Source organism: Oncorhynchus nerka, linkage group LG18 (assembly GCF_034236695.1).
Source record: "Oncorhynchus nerka isolate Pitt River linkage group LG18, Oner_Uvic_2.0, whole genome shotgun sequence".
Lineage (NCBI taxonomy): Eukaryota > Metazoa > Chordata > Actinopteri > Salmoniformes > Salmonidae > Oncorhynchus > Oncorhynchus nerka.
Genome location: NC_088413.1, coordinates 18,232,381 through 18,253,358, shown reverse-complemented (window position 1 = coordinate 18,253,358; position 20,978 = coordinate 18,232,381). Strand labels below are relative to the sequence as shown.

The window sequence follows — 20,978 nt, the reverse complement described above, 5'->3', positions numbered from 1 at the left end:
CAATAGTACATAAGTATAAACACCATGGGACCACGCAGCCATCATACCTCTCAGGAAGGAGACGCCTTCTGTCTCCTAGAGATGAACGTACTTTGGTGCAAAAAGTGCAAATCAATCCCAGAACAACAGCAAAGGACCTTGTGAAGATGCTGGAGGAAAAAGGTACAAAAGTATCTATATCCACAATAAAATGAGTCCTATATCAACATAACCTGAATGGCCGCTCAACAAGGAAGAAGCCACTGCTCCAAAACCACCATAAAAAAGCCAGACTATGGTTTGAAACTGTACATGGGGACAAAGATTCTACTTTTTGGAGAAATGTCCTCTGGTCTGATGAAACAAATATAGAACTGTTTGGCCATTATAACCATTGTTATGTTTGGAGGAACAAGGGGAGGCTTGCAAGCTGAAGAACACCATCCCAACCGTGAAGCACGGTGTTGGCAGCATCCTGTTGTGGGAGTGCTTTGCTGCAGGAGGGACTGGTGCACTTCACAAAATAGATGAAATCATGAAGAGGAAAATTATGTGGATATATTGAAACAACATCTCAAGACATCAGTCAGGAAGTTAAAGCTTGGTCGCAAATGGGTCTTCCAAATGGACAATGACCCCAAGCATACTTCCAAAGTTGTGGCAAACTGGCTTAAGGGCAACAAAGTCAAGGTACTGGAGTGGCCATCAGAAAGCCCTGACCTCAATCCCATAGAAAAATTGTGGGCAGAACTGAAAAAGCGTGTGCGAGCAACTCTGTCAGGAGAAATGGGCCAAAATTCACCGAACTTATTGTGGGAAGCTTGTGGAAGGCTACTCGAAACGTTTGACCCAAGTTAAACATTTTAAGGCAATGCTACCAAATACTAATTGAGTGTATGAACATTTCTGACCCACTGGGAATGTGATGAAAAAAATAAAAGCTGAAAAAAAGAATTCTCTCTGCTATTATTCTGACATTTCACATTCTTAAAATAAAGTGGTGATCCTAAATGACCTAAGACAGTGAATTTTTACAAAAAACTGAGTTTAAATGTATTTGGCAGAGGTGTATGTAAACTTCCGACTTCAACTGTATATCCTACAGAAGAATCTCTGGTTTGGGACTCAATACGTTACAGTAACATATATCCTATAGAAGAATCTCTGGTTTAGGACCCAATACGTTACAGTAACATATATCCTACAGAAGAATCTCTGGTTTAGGACCCAATACGTTACAGTAACATATATCCTACAGAAGAATCTCTGGTTTAGGACCCAATACGTTACAGTAACATATATCCTATAGAAGAATCTCTGGTTTAGGACCCAATACGTTACAGTAACATATATCCTACAGAAGAATCTCTGGTTTAGGACTCAATACGTTACTGTAACATATATCCTATAGAAGAATCTCTGGTTTAGGACCCAATACGTTACTGTAACATATATCCTACAGAAGAATCTCTGGTTTAGGACTCAATACGTTACTGTAACATATATCCTACAGAAGAATCTCTGGTTTAGGACTCAATACGTTACTGTAACATATATCCTACAGAAGAATCTCTGGTTTAGGACTCAATACGTTACTGTAACATATATCCTATAGAAGAATCTCTGGTTTAGGACACAATACGTTACTGTAACATATATCCTATAGAAGAATCTCTAGTTTAGGACCCAATACGTTACTGTAACATATATCCTACAGAAGAATCTTTGGTTTAGGACTCAATACGTTACTGTAACATATATCCTATAGAAGAATCTCTGGTTTAGGACCCAATACGTTACTGTAACATATATCCTACAGAAGAATCTCTGGTTTAGGACTCAATACGTTACTGTAACATATATCCTATAGTAGAATCTCTGGTTTAGGACTCAATACGTTACTGTAACATATATCCTATAGAAGAATCTCTGGTTTAGGACTCAATACGTTACTGTAACATATATCCTACAGAAGAATCTCTGGTTTAGGACTCAATACGTTACTGTAACATATATCCTATAGAAGAATCTCTGGTTTAGGACCCAATACGTTACTGTAACATATATCCTACAGAAGAATCTCTGGTTTAGGACTCAATACGTTACTGTAACATATATCCTATAGAAGAATCTCTGGTTTAGGACTCAATACGTTACTGTAACATATATCCTATAGAAGAATCTCTGGTTTAGGACTCAATACGTTACTGTAACATATATCCTACAGAAGAATCTCTGGTTTAGGACCCAATACGTTACTGTAACATATATCCTACAGAAGAATCTCTGGTTTAGGACCCAATACGTTACTGTAACATATATCCTATAGAAGAATCTCTGGTTTAGGACACAATACGTTACTGTAACATATATCCTATAGAAGAATCTCTAGTTTAGGACCCAATACGTTACTGTAACATATATCCTATAGAAGAATCTCTGGTTTAGGACTCAATACGTTACTGTAACATATATCCCACAGAAGAATCTCTGGTTTAGGACTCAATACGTTACTGTAACATATATCCTATAGAAGAATCTCTGGTTTAGGACTCAATACGTTACTGTAACATATATCCTATAGAAGAATCTCTGGTTTAGGACTCAATACGTTACTGTAACATATATCCTACAGAAGAATCTCTGGTTTAGGACTCAATACGTTACTGTAACATATATCCTATAGAAGAATCTCTGGTTTAGGACTCAATACGTTACTGTAACATATATCCTACAGAAGAATCTCTGGTTTAGGACCCAATACGTTACTGTAACATATATCCTACAGAAGAATCTCTGGTTTAGGACTCAATACGTTACTGTAACATATATCCTATAGAAGAATCTCTGGTTTAGGACTGAGGATGTACAGGCTTGGTGAGAAAAAAGGTTTTCTGAGTGCATGCACGTATCTGCACGTGTTCCTCACTTGTACTAAACACCCCAAATCTCCTCATCTCCATTTGTGGCAACTCTGACCCTGTAATCTGTTTTGACCTTTGACCCTGGCTGCATGGCAACTTTGGCCCTGTAATCTGTTTGACCTACGACCCTGGCTGCATGGCAACTTTGGCCCTGTAATCTGTTTGACCTATGACCCTGGCTGCATGGAAACTTTGGCCCTGTAATCTGTTTGACCTATGACCCTGGCTGCATGGAAACTTTGGCCCTGTAATCTGTTTGACCTATGACCCTGGCTGCATGGCAACTTTGGCCCTGTAATCTGTTTGACCTATGACCCTGGCTGCATGGCAACTCTGGCCCTGTAATCTGTTTTGACCTATAACGCTGGCTGCATGGCAACTCTGGCCCTGTAATCTGTTTTGACCTATAACGCTGGCTGCATGGCAACTCTGGCCCTGTAATCTGTTTTGACCTATAACGCTGGCTGCATGATAACTCTGGCCCTGTAATCTGTTTGACCTATGACCCTGGCTGCATGATGAAATGTTATTTGTCACATAAATGAAATATTATTTGTAACATGCTTAGTAAACAACAAGTAGACTAACAGTGAAATGCTTACCTGGTCACTGGCAGAACCCACTGTGTGTGTGTGTGTGTGTGTGTGTGTGTGTCCAGTCATTGGCAGAACCTACTGTGTGTTTGAGACTGACTACAGTCAGATTGCACAACATCACTGATTACTCTACAAATCCCCTTGCAACAAACTGATCCCCTCTAACACGCTGCCTGTGTCTACCTCACACTGACTACATCCCAAATGGCACCCTTTTCCCATATAGTACACTGCTTTGGATTTATGAGCCCTGGTCAAAGTAATGCACTATACATGGAATAGGGTGCGATTTGGGACATGACAGCTTCGATGTAGCCTACCACTGACAGACAGAGCAGTGCAGCCAATCACAGGGGATGGAATAGGACTGTGTTGAGCGAACTGAGGGGTTGCTAAAGCCAGTCAGATCACATGCTGTGTAATCCTGTAATAAATCGCCGGTCTGGCTGCGTAACATGAATTGATGGGGTTTTAGAGATGAGGGAGGGAGAGAGGGAGGGAGGCAACATGCGTGAGAGAGAAGTGAATGAATCCTCTGTATTTAAGATTATGCCATCTCTCACTCTAAAATGAGTCCATATCAAATGAGTCCATATCAAATGAGTCCATATCTAATGAGTCCATATCAAATGAGTCCATATCAAATGAGTCCATATCTAATGAGTCCATATCAAATGAGTCCCTATCTAATGAGTCCATATCAAATGAGTCCATATCTAATGAGTCCATATCAAATGAGTCCTTATCTAATGAGTCCGTATCTAATGAGTCCGTATCAAATGAGTCCCTATCTAATGAGTCCATATCAAATGAGTCCATATCAAATGAGTCCCGATCTAATGAGTCCATATCAAATGAGTCCATATCTAATGAGTCCATATCAAATGAGTCCATATCAAATGAGTCCATATCAAATGAGTCCCTATCTAATGAGTCCATATCTAATGAGTCCATATCAAATGAGTCCCTATCTAATGAGTCCATATCAAATGAGTCCCTATCTAATGAGTCCATATCAAATGAGTCCATATCAAATGAGTCCCTATCTAATGAGTCCCTATCTAATGAGTCCCTATCAAATGAGTCCATATCTAATGAGTCCATATCAAATGAGTCCATATCAAATGAGTCCATATCTAATGAGTCCATATCAAATGAGTCCATATCTAATGAGTCCATATCTAATGAGTCCATATCTAATGAGTCCATATCAAATGAGTCCATATCTAATGAGTCCATTTCTAATGATTCCATATCTAATGAGTCCATATGAAATGCTTTACTACCTGTCCAGTTCAGTCCGCAACATTCAGATGGAGCTAAATCAAAGATGTGCAGTTCTCTTTGTTTTTATGAGGATGTTTCTCTGTCAGCCATTGTGTGTGTGTGTATTTCTGTCCATCTACACTACAGTATATTCCTTATCGTTGTGTGTGTGTCTGTTTCCGTGCGAGCTAACACACTGTGTCTGTCACTCTGTGTGTGTCCCCTCCAATCTGAAACCCTGCAGGACAGAGACCTACGGCCAGAAGAGATTGAAGGTACAGATATAAGAGACATTACACAGAGCCAGTCAACACCATCATCCTCCCTCTGTCCCTGTTTCTCTCAGTCAACACCATCATCTTCCCTCTGTCCCTGTTTCTCTCAGTCAACACCATCATCCTCCCCCTGTCCCTGTTTCTCTCAGTCAACACTGTCATCCTCCCTCTGTCCCTGTTTCTCTCAGTCAACACCGTAATCCTCCCTCTGTCCATGTTTCTCTCAGTCAACACCGTCATCCTCCCTCTGTCCCTGTTTCTCTCAGTCAACACCGTCATCCTCCCTCTCATTCCCTGTTTCTCTCAGTCAACACCGCCATCCTCCCACTCCCTGTTTCTCTCAGTCAACACCGTCATCCTCCCTCTGTCCCCGATTCTCTCAGTCAAAACCATCATCTTCCCTCTGTCCCTGTTTCTCTCAGTCAACACCGTCATCCTCCCTCTGTCCCTGTTTCTCTCAGTCAACACCATCATCCTCCCTTTGTCCCTGTTTCTCTCAGTCAACACCATCATCCTCCCTCTGTCCCTGTTTCTCTCAGTCAACACCCTCATCCTCCCTCTGTCCCTGTTTCTCTCAGTCAACACCGTCATCCTCCCTCTGTCCCTGTTTCTCTCAGTCAACACAGTCATCCTCCCCCTGTCTCTGTTTCTCTGTCAACACCATCATCCTCCCTCTGTCCCTGTTTCTCTCAGTCAACACCGTGATCCTCCCTCTGTCCTTGTTTCTCTCAGTCAACACCATCTTCCCTCTGTCCCTGTTTCTCTCAGTCAACACCGTCATCCTCCCTTCGTCCCTGTTTCTATCAGTCAACACCGTAATCCTCCCTCTGTCCATGTTTCTCTCAGTCAACACCGTCATCCTCCCTCTCCTTCCCTGTTTCTCTCAGTCAACACCGCCATCCTCCCACTCCCTGTTTCTCTCAGTCAACACCGTCATCCTCCCTCTGTCCCTGTTTCTCTCAGTCAACACCATCATCCTCCCTCTCACCCTGTTTCTCTCAGTCAACACCATCATCCTCCTCTGTCCCTGTTTCTTTCAGTCAACACCGACATCCTCCCTCTGACCCTGTTTCCCTCAGTCAACACCGTCATCCTCCCTCTGTCCCTGTTTCTCTCAGTCAACACCATCTTCCCTCTGTCCCTGTTTCTCTCAGTCAACACTGTCATCTTCCCACTCCCTGTTTCTCTCAGTCAACACCGTCATCCTCCCCTGTCCCTGTTTCTCTCAGTCAACACAGTCATCCTCCCTCTGTCCCTGTTTCTCTCAGTCAACACCGTCATCCTCCCCCTGTCCCTGTTTATCTCAGTCAACACCGTCATCCTCCCCCTGTCTCTGTTTCTCTCAGTCAACACCGTCATCCTCCCCCTGTCCCTGTTTATCTCAGTCAACACCGTCATCCTCCCCCTGTCTCTGTTTCTCTCAGTCAACACCGTCATCCTCCCTCTGTCCCTGTTTCTCTCAGTCAACACGTCATCCTCCCCCTGTCCCTGTTTCTCTCAGTCAACACCATCATCCTCCCTTCGTCCCTGTTTCTATCAGTCAACACCGTAATCCTCCCTCTGTCCATGTTTCTCTCAGTCAACACGTCATCCTCCCCCTGTCCCTGTTTCTCTCAGTCAACACCATCATCTTCCCTTCGTCCCTGTTTCTATCAGTCAACACCGTGATCCTACCTCTGTCCCTGTTTCTCTCAGTCAACACCATCTTCCCTCTGTCCCTGTTTCTCTCAGTCAACACTGTCATCTTCCCACTCCATGTTTCTCTCAGTCTACACCGTCATCCTCCCCTGTCGCTGTTTCTCTCAGTCAACACCGTCATCCTCCCTCTGTCCCTGTTTCTCTCAGTCAACACCGTCATCCTCCCTCTGTCCCTGTTTCTCTCAGTCAACACAGTCATCCCCCCTCTGTCCCTGTTTCTCTCAGTCAACACCGTCATCCTCCCTCTGTCCCTGTTTCTCTCAGTCAACACAGTCATCCTCCCTCTGTCCCTGTTTCTCTCAGTCAACACCGTCATCCTCCCCCTGTCCCTGTTTATCTCAGTCAACACCGTCATCCTCCCCCTGTCTCTGTTTATCTCAGTCAACACCGTCATCCTCCCTCTGTCCCTGTTTCTCTCAGTCAACACGTCATCCTCCCCCTGTCCCTGTTTCTCTCAGTCAACACCATCATCCTCCCTTCGTCCCTGTTTCTATCAGTCAACACCGTAATCCTCCCTCTGTCCATGTTTCTCTCAGTCAACACGTCATCCTCCCCCTGTCCCTGTTTCTCTCAGTCAACACCATCATCCTCCCTTCGTCCCTGTTTCTATCAGTCAACACCGTAATCCTCCCTCTGTCCATGTTTCTCTCAGTCAACACCGTCATCCTCCCTCTGTCCCTGTTTCGCTCAGTCAACACCATCATCCTCCCTCTCACCCTGTTTCTCTCAGTCAACACCATCATCCTCCTCTGTCCCTGTTTCTCTCAGTCAACACCGTCATCCTCCCTCTGTCCCTGTTTCTCTCAGTCAACACCATCTTCCCTCTGTCCCTGTTTCTCTCAGTCAACACTGTCATCTTCCCACTCCCTGTTTCTCTCCGTCAACACATCATCCTCCCGTCCCTGTTTCTCTCAGTCAACACCGTCATCCTCCCTCTGACCCTGTTTCCCTCAGTCAACACCGTCATCCTCCCTCTGTCCCTGTTTCTCTCAGTCAACACCGTCATCCTCCCTTTGTCCCTGTTTCTCTCAGTCAACACTGTCATCCTCCCTCTGTCCCTGTTTCTCTCAGTCAACACCGTCATCCTCCCCTGTCCCTGTTTCTCTCAGTCAACACCATCTTCCCTCTGTCCCTGTTTCTCTCAGTCAACACTGTCATCTTCCCACTCCATGTTTCTCTCACTCAACACCATCATCCTCCCTCTGTCCCTGTTTCTCTCAGTCAACACTGTCATCTTCCCACTCCCTGTTTCTCTCAGTCAACACCGTCATCCTCCCCTGTCCCTGTTTCCCTCAGTCAACACCATCATCCTCCCTCTGTCCCTGTTTCTCTCAGTCAACACCGTCATCCTCCCCCTGTCTCTGTTTCTCTCAGTCAACACCGTCATCCTCCCTCTGTCCCTGTTTCTCTCAGTCAACACCGTCATCCTCCCTCTGTCCCTGTTTCTCTCAGTCAACACCGTCATCCTCCCTCTGTCCCTGTTTCTCTCAGTCAACACCGTCATCCTCCCTCTGTCCCTGTTTCTCTCAGTCAACACCATCATCCTCCCTCTCACCCTGTTTCTCTCAGTCAACACCATCATCCTCCCCTGTCCCTGTTTCTCTCAGTCAACACCGTCATCCTCCCTCTGTCCCTGTTTCTCTCAGTCAACACCATCTTCCCTCTGTCCCTGTTTCTCTCAGTCAACACTGTCATCTTCCCACTCCCTGTTTCTCTCAGTCAACACCATCATCCTCCCCTGTCCCTGTTGTTCTCAGTCAACACCGTCATCCTCCCTCTGTCCCTGTTTCCCTCAGTCAACACCGTCATCCTCCCTCTGTCCCTGTTTCTCTCAGTCAACACCATCTTCCCTCTGTCCCTGTTTCTCTCAGTCAACACTGTCATCCTCCCTCTGTCCCTGTTTCTCTCAGTCAACACCGTCATCCTCCCCGTCTCTGTTTCTCTCAGTCAACACCGTCATCCTCCCCCTGTCCCTGTTTCTCTCAGTCAACACCATCATCCTCTCTCTGTCCCTGTTTCTCTCAGTCAACACCGTCATCCTCCCTCTGTCCCTGTTTCTCTCAGTCAACACCGTCATCCTCCCTCTGTCCCGGTTTCTCTCAGTCAACACCGTCATCCTCCCTCTGTCCCGGTTTCTCTCAGTCAACACCGTCATCCTCCCTCTGACCCTGTTTCTCTCAGTCAACACCATCATCCTCCCTCTCACCCTGTTTCACTCAGTCAACACCACCATCCTCCCTCTGTCCCTGTTTCTCTCAGTCAACACCGTCATCCTCCCTCTCACCCTGTTTCTCTCAGTCAACACCACCATCCTCCCTCTCACCCTGTTTCTCTCTTCATCTTCCTGTCTTTTCCATACATACTCACATTTTCAACATATTGTATTTACTCCCAGACAACACCAATAAATCACAGTGTTCTGGCTCTACTGTGTTGTCCTCCCTCAAACTTAAAGATACTTTGTGGCTGCAGGATATTTTACACCGCTCATACAGGAGTAATAGAGACCTGGTTGACAATTGTATAAAACAAAATGTATCAGGGGGGCTGCAGCACCCTCATCCCTCCTACTTCCTGCAGCTATGGGTGTGGCTTGTCGTCAAAGAGTCTAAAATGAATATAAGAAACAATGTCTATTTTTTTCATTCATATTCAACACCCCACCGCTCTCCTCCCATTCCCCCATCCACCTCTCCTCACCCTTACCCACCCCTCTCTCCTGTCCCCCATCCCCCTCCTCCCTGTGCAGAGCTGAAGGAGGCGTTCGGGGAGTTTGATAAGGATAAAGATGGCTACATCAGCTGTAAGGAACTGGGAGAGTGCATGAGGACTATGGGGTACATGCCCACAGAGATGGAGCTCATCGAACTCAGCCAGAACATCTGTGAGTCACACACACACACACACACACACACACACACACACACACACACACACACACACACACACGCACACACACGCACACACACGGATGTAAAGACATACAGTATATCACAAAAGTGAGTACACCCCTCACATTTGTGTAAATATTTGAGTATATCTTTTCATGTGACAACACTGAAGAAATGACACTTTGCTACAATGTAAAGTAATGAGTGTACAGCTTGTACAACAGTGTAAATTTGCTGTCCCCTCAAAATAACTCAACACACAGCCATTAATGTCTAAACCGCTGGCAACAACAGTGAGTACACCCCTAAGTGAAAATGTCCAAATTGGACCCAAAGTGTCAATATTTTGTGTGGCCACCATCATTTTCCAGCACTGCCTTAACCCTCTTGGGCATGGAGTTCACCAGAGCTTCACAGGTTGCCACTGGAGTCCACTTCCTCTCCTCCATGACGACATCACAGAGCTGGTGGATGTTAGAGACCTTGCACTCCTACACCTTCCGTTTCTGGAGACATGCTTGGCCAGTCCATCACCTTTACCCTCAGCTTCTTTAGCAAGGCAGTGGTCGTCTTGGAGGTGTGTTTGGGGTTGTTATCATGTTGGAATACTGCCCTGTGGCCCAGTCTCCGAAGGGAGGGGATCATGCTCTGCTTCAGTATGTCACAGTACATGTTGGCATTCATGGTTCCCTCAATGAACTGTAGCTCCCCAGTGCCGTCAGCACTCATGCAGCCCCAGATCATGACACTCCCACCACCATGCTTTGTACTCCTCACCTGGTTGCCGCCACACACGCTTGACACCATCTGAACCAAATAAGTTAATCTTGCTCTCATCAGACCACAGGACATGGTTCCAGTAATCCATGTCCTTGGTCTGCTTGTCTTCAGCAAACTGTTTGCGGGCTTTCTTGTGCATCATCTTTAGAAGAGGCTTCCTTCTGGGACGACAGCCATGCAGACCAATTTGATGCAGTGTACGGCGTATGGTCTGAGCACTGACAGACTGACCCCCCCACCCCTTCAACCTCTGCAGCAATGCTGGCAGCACTCATACGTCTATTTCCCAAAGACAACCTCTGGATATGACGCTGAGCACGTGCACTCAACTTTGTTGGTTGACCATGGAGAGGCCTGTTCTGAGTGGAACCTGTCCAGTTAAACCGCTGTATGGTCTTGGCCACCGTGCTGCAGCTCAGTGTCAGGGTCTTGGCAATCTTCTTATAGCCCAGGCCATCTTTATGTAGAGCAACAATTCTTTTTTTCAGATCCTCAGAGTTCTTTGCCATGAGGTGCCATGTTGAACTTCCAGTCAGTATGAGGGAGTGTGAGAGCGATGACACCAAATTTAACACACCTGCTCCCCATTCACACCTGAGACCTTGTAACACTAACGAGTCACATGACACCGGGGAGGGAAAATGGCTAATTGGGCCCAATTTGGACATTTTCACTTAGAGGTGTACTCACTTTTGTTGCCAGCGGTTTAGACATTAATGGCTGTGTGTTGAGTTATTTTGAGGGGACAGCAAATTTACACTGTTATACAAGCTGTACACTCATTACTTTACATTGTAGCAAAGTGTCATTTCTTCAGTGTTGTCACATGAAAATATATACTCAAATATTTACAAAGATGTGAGGGGTGTACTCACTTTTGTGATATACTGTACATGCACACATTGTGAGTGTGCATGCATGCAGCACACACACACACACACACACACACACACACACACACACACACACACACACACACACACACACACACACACACACATTAACCAGAAGAAGCGAGGGCATACCCTCTGTGTGGTATTTGAAGCTCTTCAGCTCTTCATCACCCCTGTGCCCATTTCTGTAATGACTCTTGTTTCCATCTAGGTGGCGGCAGAGTGGACTTTGAGGACTTTGTGGAGCTGATGGGTCCTAAAATGTTGGCAGAGACAGCAGACATGATAGGAGTGAAGGAGCTCAGGGATGCTTTCAAAGAAGTACGGAGAGACAACTTTAATCTTATTATATCTGTTTACACAAATGAAATAAGTTATTTTCTCTTAACCTGCTCTTTCTATCCATTTAATCTCTCCTCTCCCCCTCCCTTTCTACCACTCTCTCTCCCTCACCTCACTTTACTTCCTCCTGTCCTCCTCCTCCTTGTTCTTCTCCAGTTTGACTCTAACGGGGACGGTCAGATAAGCCTGGCTGAACTGAAGGAGGCCATGAAAAAGCTGGTGGGGGAGCAGCTCAACCAACCAGAGATCGACGAGATCCTCCGAGATGTCGACCTCAACGGGGATGGCTTGCTCGACTTTGAGGGTGAGGGGAGAGAGGGGGATGAGGGGGAGAATGTGAGGGGAGAGTGGGACAGTTTGGTGGACTATGAGGGGAATGGGAGAGAGGGGGAGTAGGAGGGGGAGAGAGGAGAAAGAGGGAAGAGAAAAGGAGACAATTTGGTGAACTTGAAAGGGGAGAGAGGGTGAGTGAGGAGGGGAGAAAGTGGGAGGGAAGGGAGCGGGAGGAAAGGGTGTGGAGAGGAGTAGAAAGAAACTAATAGAGAAAGAAGGAGAGAGAGGGGATAAGGCGAGAACTAATGGATCAGAGAGGAAATGTGACATTGAGATATGATGAAGGTTGCTCTCCACTACAACACTATGTTCACTCTGTTTCACCATACTAAACTCACAATGTTGTGACAACAATGCTCACCATGTTGCCACTATACTATTACTCACCATGTTGTCACTATACTATTACTCACGGTGGTGTCACTATACTAATACTCACCATGTTGTCACTATATTAATACTCACCGTGTTGTCACTATACTAATACTCACCATGCTGTCACTATACTACTACTCTCCATGTTGTCACTATACTAATACTCACAGTGTTGTCACTATACTAATACTCTCCATGTTGTCACTATACTAATACTCACAGTGTTGTCACTATACTAATACTCTCCATGTTGTCACTATACTACTACTCACAGTGTTACCACTATACTAATACTCTCCATGTTGTCACTATACTACTACTCACAGTGTTGTCACTATACTAATACTCTCCATGTTGTCACTATACTAATACTCACAGTGTTGTCACTATACTAATACTCTCCATGTTGTCACTATACTACTACTCACAGTGTTGTCACTATACTAATACTCTCCATGTTGTCACTATACTACTACTCACAGTGTTGTCACTATACTAATACTCCCAGTGTTGTCAACACACTAATAAAAATGTAGCTCATATTTTGTGTTCTTTCCACAGAGTTTGTCAGGATGATGTCCCGCTGACTCTCCTGGCCAGAAGACCGTGATGACATGACTTTAAGAGACTAGTAAACAACAAAACCTCCTCTGTTAGATGTTATGGACCAGTCCTCAGTATGTTGTTGTACATGTAATTACAGTATTATTGATGTACAAATATTTCATGTTGTTTTTAGGGTATTTGTTCTTACTTTTTTTTCATTGCTATATCAACAATCCCTCCTAGTACTGTATGTTTTTGTTGTCTAACTGTAACACTGTAATGATAATAATAATATTTGTAAAGTGCTTTTCATGTATTATGTTCAGTGCTACACTATGTTATCAGCTAGTATTGCTTTTGTATAGTTTCAGCCAGTAATTTTAAAAGTAGTGCTCATGAGCAAAAATGGGTCCCCTTAAATGTGTATTACAGCATCCATTTTGTATGATATGTTACGTCCTACAAAATATCCACATATATATATATATATACACAGTTGAAGTGGGAAGTTTACATACACTTAGGTTGGAGTCATTAAAACTCATTTTTCAACCACTCCACAAATTTCTTGTTAATGAATTTTGGCACATTCCTCCTGACAGAACTGGTGTAACTGAGTCAGATTTGTAGGCCTCCTTGCTCGCACACGCTTTTTCAGTTCTGCCCACAATTTTCCTATAGGATTGAGGTCAGGGATTTGTGATGGCCAATCGAATACCTTGACTTTGTTGTCCTTAAACCATTTTGCCACAACTTTGGAAGTATGCTTGGGGTCGTTGTCCATTTGGAAGACCCATTTGCGACCAAGCTTTAACTTCCTGGCTGATGTCTTGAGATGTTGCTTTAATATATCCACATATTTTTCATTCCTCATGACGCTATCTATTTTGTGAAGTGCACCAGACCCTCCTGCAGCAAAGCACCCCCACAACATGATGTTGCCACCCCCGTGCTTCATGGTTGGGACGGTGTTCTTCGGCTTGCAAGCCTCCCCTTTTTCCCTCCAAACATAACGATGGTCATTGTGGCCAAACAGTTCTATTTTTGTTTCATCAGACCAGAGGACATTTCTCCAAAAAGTATGATCTTTGTCCCCATGTGCAGTTGCAAACCACAGTCTGGCTTTTTTATGGCGGTTTTGGAGCGGTGGCTTCTTCCTTGCTGAGCGGCCTTTCAAGTTATGTCGCTATAGGACTCGTTTTACTGTGGATATAGATACTTTTGTACCTGTTTCCTCCAGCATCTTCACAAGGTCCTTTTGCTGTTGTTCTGGGATTGATTCGCACTTTTACGTTCATCTCTAGGAGACAGAACGCATCTCCTTCCTTAGCGGTTTAACGGCTGCGTGGTCCCATGGTGTTTATACTTGCTTTCTATTGTTTGTACAGAGGAACGTGGCACTGTCAGGCGTTTGGAAATTGCTCCCAAGGATGAACCAGACTTGTGGAGGTCTACAATTATTTTTCTGAGGTCTTGGGCGATTTCTTTTGATTTTCCCATGATGTGAAGCAAAGGCACTGATTTTGAAGGTAGGCCTTGAAATACATCCACAGGTTCACCTCCAATTGACTCAAATTATGTCAATTAGCCTATCAGAAGCTTCTAAAGCCATGATATATTTTTCTGGAATTTTCCAAGCTGGTTAAAGGCAGTCAACTTAGTGTATGTAAACTTCTGACCCACTGGAATTGTGATACAGTGAATTATAAGTGAAATAACCTGTCTGTAAACAATTGTTGGAAAAATTACTTGTGTCATGCACAAAGTAGATGTCCTAACCGACTTGCCAAAACTATAGTTTAAAACCAGTTATGCATTAGGGGGCGCTATTAAAATTTTGGGATGAAAAACATTCCCGTTTTAAACAAGATATTTTGTCACGAAAAGATGCTCGACTATGCATATAATTGCCAGCTTTGGAAAGAAAACACTCTGATGTTTCCAAAACTGCAAAGATATTGTCTGTGAGTGCCACAGAACTGATGCTACAGGCGAAACCAAGATGACATTTCAGACAGGAAGTGGCCCAGGTTTTGAAAGCGCTGTGTTTCAATTACTCCTTATATGGCTGTGAACGGGCCACGAATGAGCTTAGACTTTCCGTCGTTTCCCCAAGGTGTCTGCAGCATTGTGACGTATTTGTAGGCATATCATTGGAAGGTTGACCATAAGACAGTACATTTACCAGGTGGTCGCTTGGTGTCCTCCGTCGCAATTATTGCGTAATCTCCAGCTGCAAAACTTTTCAGTTCGCTCTTGAGGAGAATCCCAATTGCCACGAATGATTTATCATCGAATAGATATGTGAAAAACACCTTGAGGATTGATTCTAAACAACGTTTCCCATGTTTCTGTCAATATTATGGAGTTAATTTGGAAAAAAGTTTGGCGTTGTAATGACTGAATTTTCTGGGGTTTTTCTTAGCCAAACGTGATGAACAAAACTGAGCGTTTTCTCCTACACAAATAATATTTTTGGAAAAACTGAACATTTGCTATCTAACTGAGAGTCTCCTCATTGAAAACATCCGAAGTTCTTCAAAGGTAAATGATTTTATTTGAATGCTTTTCTTGTTTTTGTGAAAATGTTGCCTGCTGAATGCTAGGCTTAATGCTATGCTAGCTATCAATACTCTTACACAAATGCTTGTGTAGCTATGGTTGAAAAGCATATTTTGAAAATCTGAGATGACAGTGTTGTTAACAAAAGGCTAAGCTTGTGAGTGAATATATTTCTTTCATTTCATTTGCGATTTTCATGAATAGTTAACGTTGCGTTATGGTAATGAGCTTGAGGCTATGATTACGCTCCCGGATACAGGATTGGAGTCGCAAGAAATTTGTGGAGTGATTGAAAAACGAGTTTTAATAACGACAACCTAAGTGTATGTAAACTTCCGACTTCAACTGTATATATATATGTATGTGTATGTATGTATGTATGTATGTATATATATATATATATATATATATATATACACATATTACGAATTGGGGGTGCTCCTCTTAAGGACCGGCCCCTTTTAAAAAATGTTTTGCCTAAAATGTCATACCAAAATCTAACTGCCTGTAGCTCAGGCCATGAAGCAAGGATATGCATATTCTTGGTATCATTTGAAAGGAAACACTGAAGTTTGCGGAAATTTGAAAGGAATCTAGGAGAATATAACACATTAGATCTGGTAAAAGATAATACATAGAAAAAAATAACAGTTTTTTGTCATTTTCACCGTCATCTTTGAAATGCAAGAGAAAGGCCATAATGTATTGTTCCAGCACAGCTGCAATTTAGATTGTGTATGTGCAAAGTTTCAGACTGATCCATTGCATTTCTGTTCAAAATGTTGTATCAAGACTGCCCAAATGTGCCTGATTTGTTTATTAGTAACTTTTCATGTTCAAAACTGTGCATTCTCCTCAAACAATAGCATGGTATTCATTCACTGTATTAGCTACTGTAAATTGGACAGTGCAGTTAGATTAACAAGAATTTAAGCTTTCTGCCAATATTAGATATGTCTGTCCTGGGAAATGTTCTTGTTACTTACAACCTCATGCTAATCACATTAGCCTACATTAGCTCAACCATTCCGCAGGGGACCCACCAATCCTGAAGTAGATCTAAAAATCTAAAAATGTTTTGCTGACATGGGCTAAATGACTGACTGTCAGTGACTTACATAACAAGAGAAAACCTGCTGATATAAAACCACATTTCTAAATGGCACCTTGTGTATTCTACTATTCTAACTGGTAACTTAGAACACTTAGAACCTGATGGGCAGGGGTTCTGCTGTCCTAGTGACAGTAATAAACTGCTTCCACCATTGGGATGACAGGACCAGTCCTTCAGCACGTTTCATATGCTCATTTGGGGGTTTGGATTTGTTTTATATTCTGCTTTCAGCACCCATTATCCAGGAATAAATGTCCTTCTTGAAGGACCGTTCCAACCATTGTACTTAAAGCATTAACTGGTGTATGCATCTGCAACCAAGCTGTTTCTGACACTTACAATTCATTTATCCAATTTGACAGACTCCCACAAGCTTTCTGTCCACTTCAGGAAATGTGTCATGTCATCATTACTCTGGCATTTGATTAAGTCTTGCATCAAGCTCTTTTTTAAATCAAACACAGCCTCACTGTATCCAGCATTGACTGGAGCCATAGGGGGAGTCCCATGCCAGAGTCCTGGGATGTAGCAGCTGCTTGTGTCTGGATCATACTCCATCACAACAGTGAACTTGGTGATATTCTCCTTCTTCTCCATTCTGGCTGCTGCCTGGGTCATTTCATTCAATTGTTCCAACAACTTCTTCCGCTCTCTCATGTTGTTGTCATGAGCAGACATGTCTGACACGTTTTGGTACACAAAATGACATACTGGCTTCTTCCCCAATTCCTTCATCCTGATAAAAGCATGAACAACAATCTGCAGAATGTCTTTCATCTCTGTGTTGTTCTCCATGGCAATGTTGATGATAGTGACATCACTGAGTCCAATTACCAGTGTGGCCAGTTCATTGTCATGTTCATAGTGTTTATCAAGTTGAGCCAACTCTGGTGATTTCAACCCCTCTGTGTCAATCACCATGATGAAGTCACATTTCAGTTCCTCCTTGAGTTCTTTGTTGACTTTAATCAGCAGCATGAAGGCCCCTCTAGTGCATCTTCCACTGCTGACAGCAAACTGGACTCCAAACATGGTGTTGAGGAGAGTGGACTTCCCAGTACCTTGGTCCCCTAAAACTGTCACAACCCGGATCTTGCTGTTAGAGTCCACAAGATTATGCAGCCGAGTCAGAACAGCTGATATCCATTTCAGAGGGATATTTGATGCATCTCCATCCACAAGCTCAATGGGGAAACCATCCAACAGCATCTGAGCACACAATCCAGGGAGATTCTCCATCTGTTTCCTTTGTAGGCTACTTTCAGGGAGGGAGCAGGCAGCTTCATATAACTGGCCCAACTCACGCAGGAAGTGTTCAAGACCCAAGGAACAGTCAGATAATTGCTTATCCAAATCTTTAATGTCATCTTTTTTCTCAGGAGAATTTTGGCAAAGATCTTTGTTCTGGTCCCGCAAAGCAGACAGGTTCTGACGTGACAGATTGTCCAGATTTATCTGCATCCATTTGAGGAAATAGGAACGCTCAGCTCCTGAACCTGACAATCCTAAAATGAAGCTTTTCATTGCATCTGACATGTAAAATGTATATTGTTTCTTTCTCAGCTCTTCCTCCTTCTCCTTCAGAGAGCTCCTGTAGTGTTCAATGTCTTGATCCCCTTGTTTTCTCAGTCTACATCTCTCTTTCTCCAACTGGGAAAGCTCTTTCCAGACTTGCCCCTGTAAGGGTAGCTGTTTGTCTTTAAATGTGACTGTGTCTGGGATGTTGCTGGTGATTTCATCTGCCATCTTCCTGGCACTCTGACAGTCATGGCGGTCTTCATCAACCAGAATCCCACTGTGACGAGCTATGTCAGTCATGTTTTCCACTGTCAACCGGTCTGGACTATTTTCAATGATGTCACCAACAGATGATTGCAGGGTTTTGACAAATTCTGCATCGTTTTTCTTTTTCTTGACAATCACATTTTGGTCATTGATACTGCAGTTTGTGATCATTTGTTTTAATGTGTCTACTCTGAATGATTTTCTTTGAGAGTTGACGACCAGAAATATCTCTGCTTTTGTATTTTTGCTTTTCCACAAATTGAGATCTGCCTTTAAATCATCAGTGAAAATGTAAACTGCAGCTGATGTTTGACACAGAAAGGAGAACTGTTTTTCAAAGGACCTGATGTCTCCTCTGAGATTGGCCACCACCATAGGCTTAGTGAAGATGTCTATGTTTCTGTTCCCACATGGAAGGTACCAGCTGATTTCAACCAGACCATCTGAAATTCTATGGGGGATGTCGCCACATTCCATATCATGATGAACAAATGTGTCGTGGTACTGCTGAGGGTTACTAAGCAGTTTGTTCAAGATCTGAGACTTGGACACTCTAATCTCACCTAACCTAACAAAGGACACCATGTGAATATCAGAGAGTACAATTCTCTCCTCCACAAAAGCCTTTGTGTCTGTTTGGGTAGAGAGTCTAAACTTCTTCACTATGTCCCTCAAGGCCCACAGCATCAAAGTGCTTTGTTTTGTGTCACAGTTGGGCAGCAGGAGAGGAACAGCAAACTGACACATGGACATTTTCTGGACCATCTCCTGCTGCAGGAAACCATCTGAGCACAGAAACAGGGCAGTTATCAGGTCCAGTGGATTAATGACATCACTGTTATCAGAGTCACTTTTTAGATTCTCAAAACGGTCTGTACCCGGAAATGAAACTTCTGCATCAGTGGACATACATTTGACACTCCTAGCATTCAGATTTGCCATCATTAACTTCTTCAGGAAGGCCCCTGGAAGTGACTGCATAGTGGTAAGAGGTTCATCTGATGTAGTATCAGCATTTATCTCAAGGACAGTACTTAATGTCAACTTGTTTTCATAATGATCTTCCAGTCCAGTCTTTGACAACAGCCCCATCAGATAGGATCCTGTAAATAGAAAGGAAGATCAGGAAATATGAAATATTCAGGAAAATAATATAATAATATAAATAAATAATATAAATATATTTCTCATCAGGGAAGATACTGTACCTTTACATCCCACTCTGACACATCCATTATGATTATTTCATTTACATTACAGTCATTTAGATAACTAGTCAGTTTGACACCAGAGATAATACTTAAGTAGGTTACTTCATTACAACATTCGCTTAAAATGAACCTTACAAATAGCAGTGTTGGGTGATATGAAAAGCCATATTCAATAAATGAATAATACTCGTAGGAAAGGTTTTCATCTTAAACTCACAATCTGTGGATACTCTTTGACTAGAAAGGTTCTAAATGTTTGTAAAACATCACAGCACAATTGAAAAATATATGGCACATGGAAACCAAACGATGGTGGTCTATGGTGATGGGTGGGATGGGCTGAGAGTGGCTGAGGGGTGGGATTAAAGAGCTGAGGTCTATGGTGATAGGTGGGATGGGCTGAGAGTGTCTGAGGGGTGGGATTAAAGAACTGAGGTCTATGGGGATGGGTGGGATGGGCTGAGAGTGGCTGAGGGGTGGGATTAAAGAGCTGAGGTCTATGGGGATGGGTGGGATGGGCTGAGAGTGGCTGAGGGGTGGGATTAAAGAGCTGAGGTCTATGGTGATAGGTGGGGTGGGATGGGCTGCGAGTGGCTGAGGGGTGGGATTAAAGAACTGAGGTCTATGGTGATAGGTGGGATGGGCTGAGAGTGGCTGAGGGGTGGGATTAAAGAGCTGAGGTCTATGGTGATAGGTGGGATGGGCTGAGAGTGGCTGAGGGGTGGGATTAAAGAGCTGAGGTCTATGGTGATAGGTGGGATGGGCTAAGAGTGGCTGAGGGGTGGGATTAAAGAGCTGAGGTCTATGGTGATAGGTGGGATGGGCTGAGAGTGGCTGAGGGGTGGGATTAAAGAACTGAGGTCTATGGTGATGGGTGGGATGGGCTGAGAGTGGCTGAGGGGTGGGATTAAAGAGCTGAGGTCTATGGTGATAGGTGGGATGGGCTGAGAGTGGTTGAGGGGTGGGATTAAAGAGCTGAGGTCTATGGTGATAGGTGGGATGGGCTGAGAGTGGCTGAGGGGTGGGATTAAAGAGCTGAGGTCTATGGTGATAGGTGGGATGGGCTGAGAGTGGCTGAGGAGTGGGATTAAAGAGCTGAGGTCTATGGTGATAGGTGGGATGGGCTGAGAGTGGCTGAGGGGTGGGATTAAAGAGCTGAGGTCTATGGTGATAGGTGGGATGGGCTGAGAGTGGCTGAGGGGTGGGATTAAAGAGCTGAGGTCTATGGGGATGGGCTGAGAGTGGCTGAGGGGTGGGATTAAAGAGCTGAGGTCTATGGTGATAGGGGGATGGGCTGAGAGTGGCTGAGGGGTGGGATTAAAGAGCTGAGGTCTATGGTGATAGGTGGGATGGGCTGAGAGTGGCTGAGGGTGGGATTAAAGAGCTGAGGTCTATGGTGATAGGTGGG

At 44.0% G+C, this 20,978-nt stretch overlaps 2 protein-coding genes across 3 annotated transcripts in view; one reads left to right on the top strand and one right to left on the bottom strand.

Moving 5' to 3' along the window:
* cabp2a (calcium binding protein 2a) overlaps window positions 1-16,635 on the top strand; it is a 55,279-nt gene extending 38,644 nt beyond the window's left edge. For both annotated transcript variants that reach the window (XM_065003615.1, XM_065003616.1), the window contains exons 3-7: window positions 5,010-5,040; window positions 9,488-9,622; window positions 11,514-11,623; window positions 11,801-11,948; window positions 12,914-16,635. In XM_065003615.1, the coding sequence (XP_064859687.1) occupies window positions 5,010-5,040; window positions 9,488-9,622; window positions 11,514-11,623; window positions 11,801-11,948; window positions 12,914-12,939 (450 nt within the window). In that variant the 3' untranslated portion in view covers window positions 12,940-16,635. The remainder of the gene's footprint in view (window positions 1-5,009; window positions 5,041-9,487; window positions 9,623-11,513; window positions 11,624-11,800; window positions 11,949-12,913) is intronic.
* The window catches only part of LOC115126817 (up-regulator of cell proliferation-like), a 35,762-nt gene continuing 31,046 nt past the window's right edge, over window positions 16,263-20,978 (bottom strand). Inside the window, exon 8 of the mRNA XM_065003614.1 lies at window positions 16,263-19,462. Within this exon, the coding sequence (XP_064859686.1) occupies window positions 16,917-19,462 (2,546 nt within the window). The 3' untranslated portion in view covers window positions 16,263-16,916. The remainder of the gene's footprint in view (window positions 19,463-20,978) is intronic.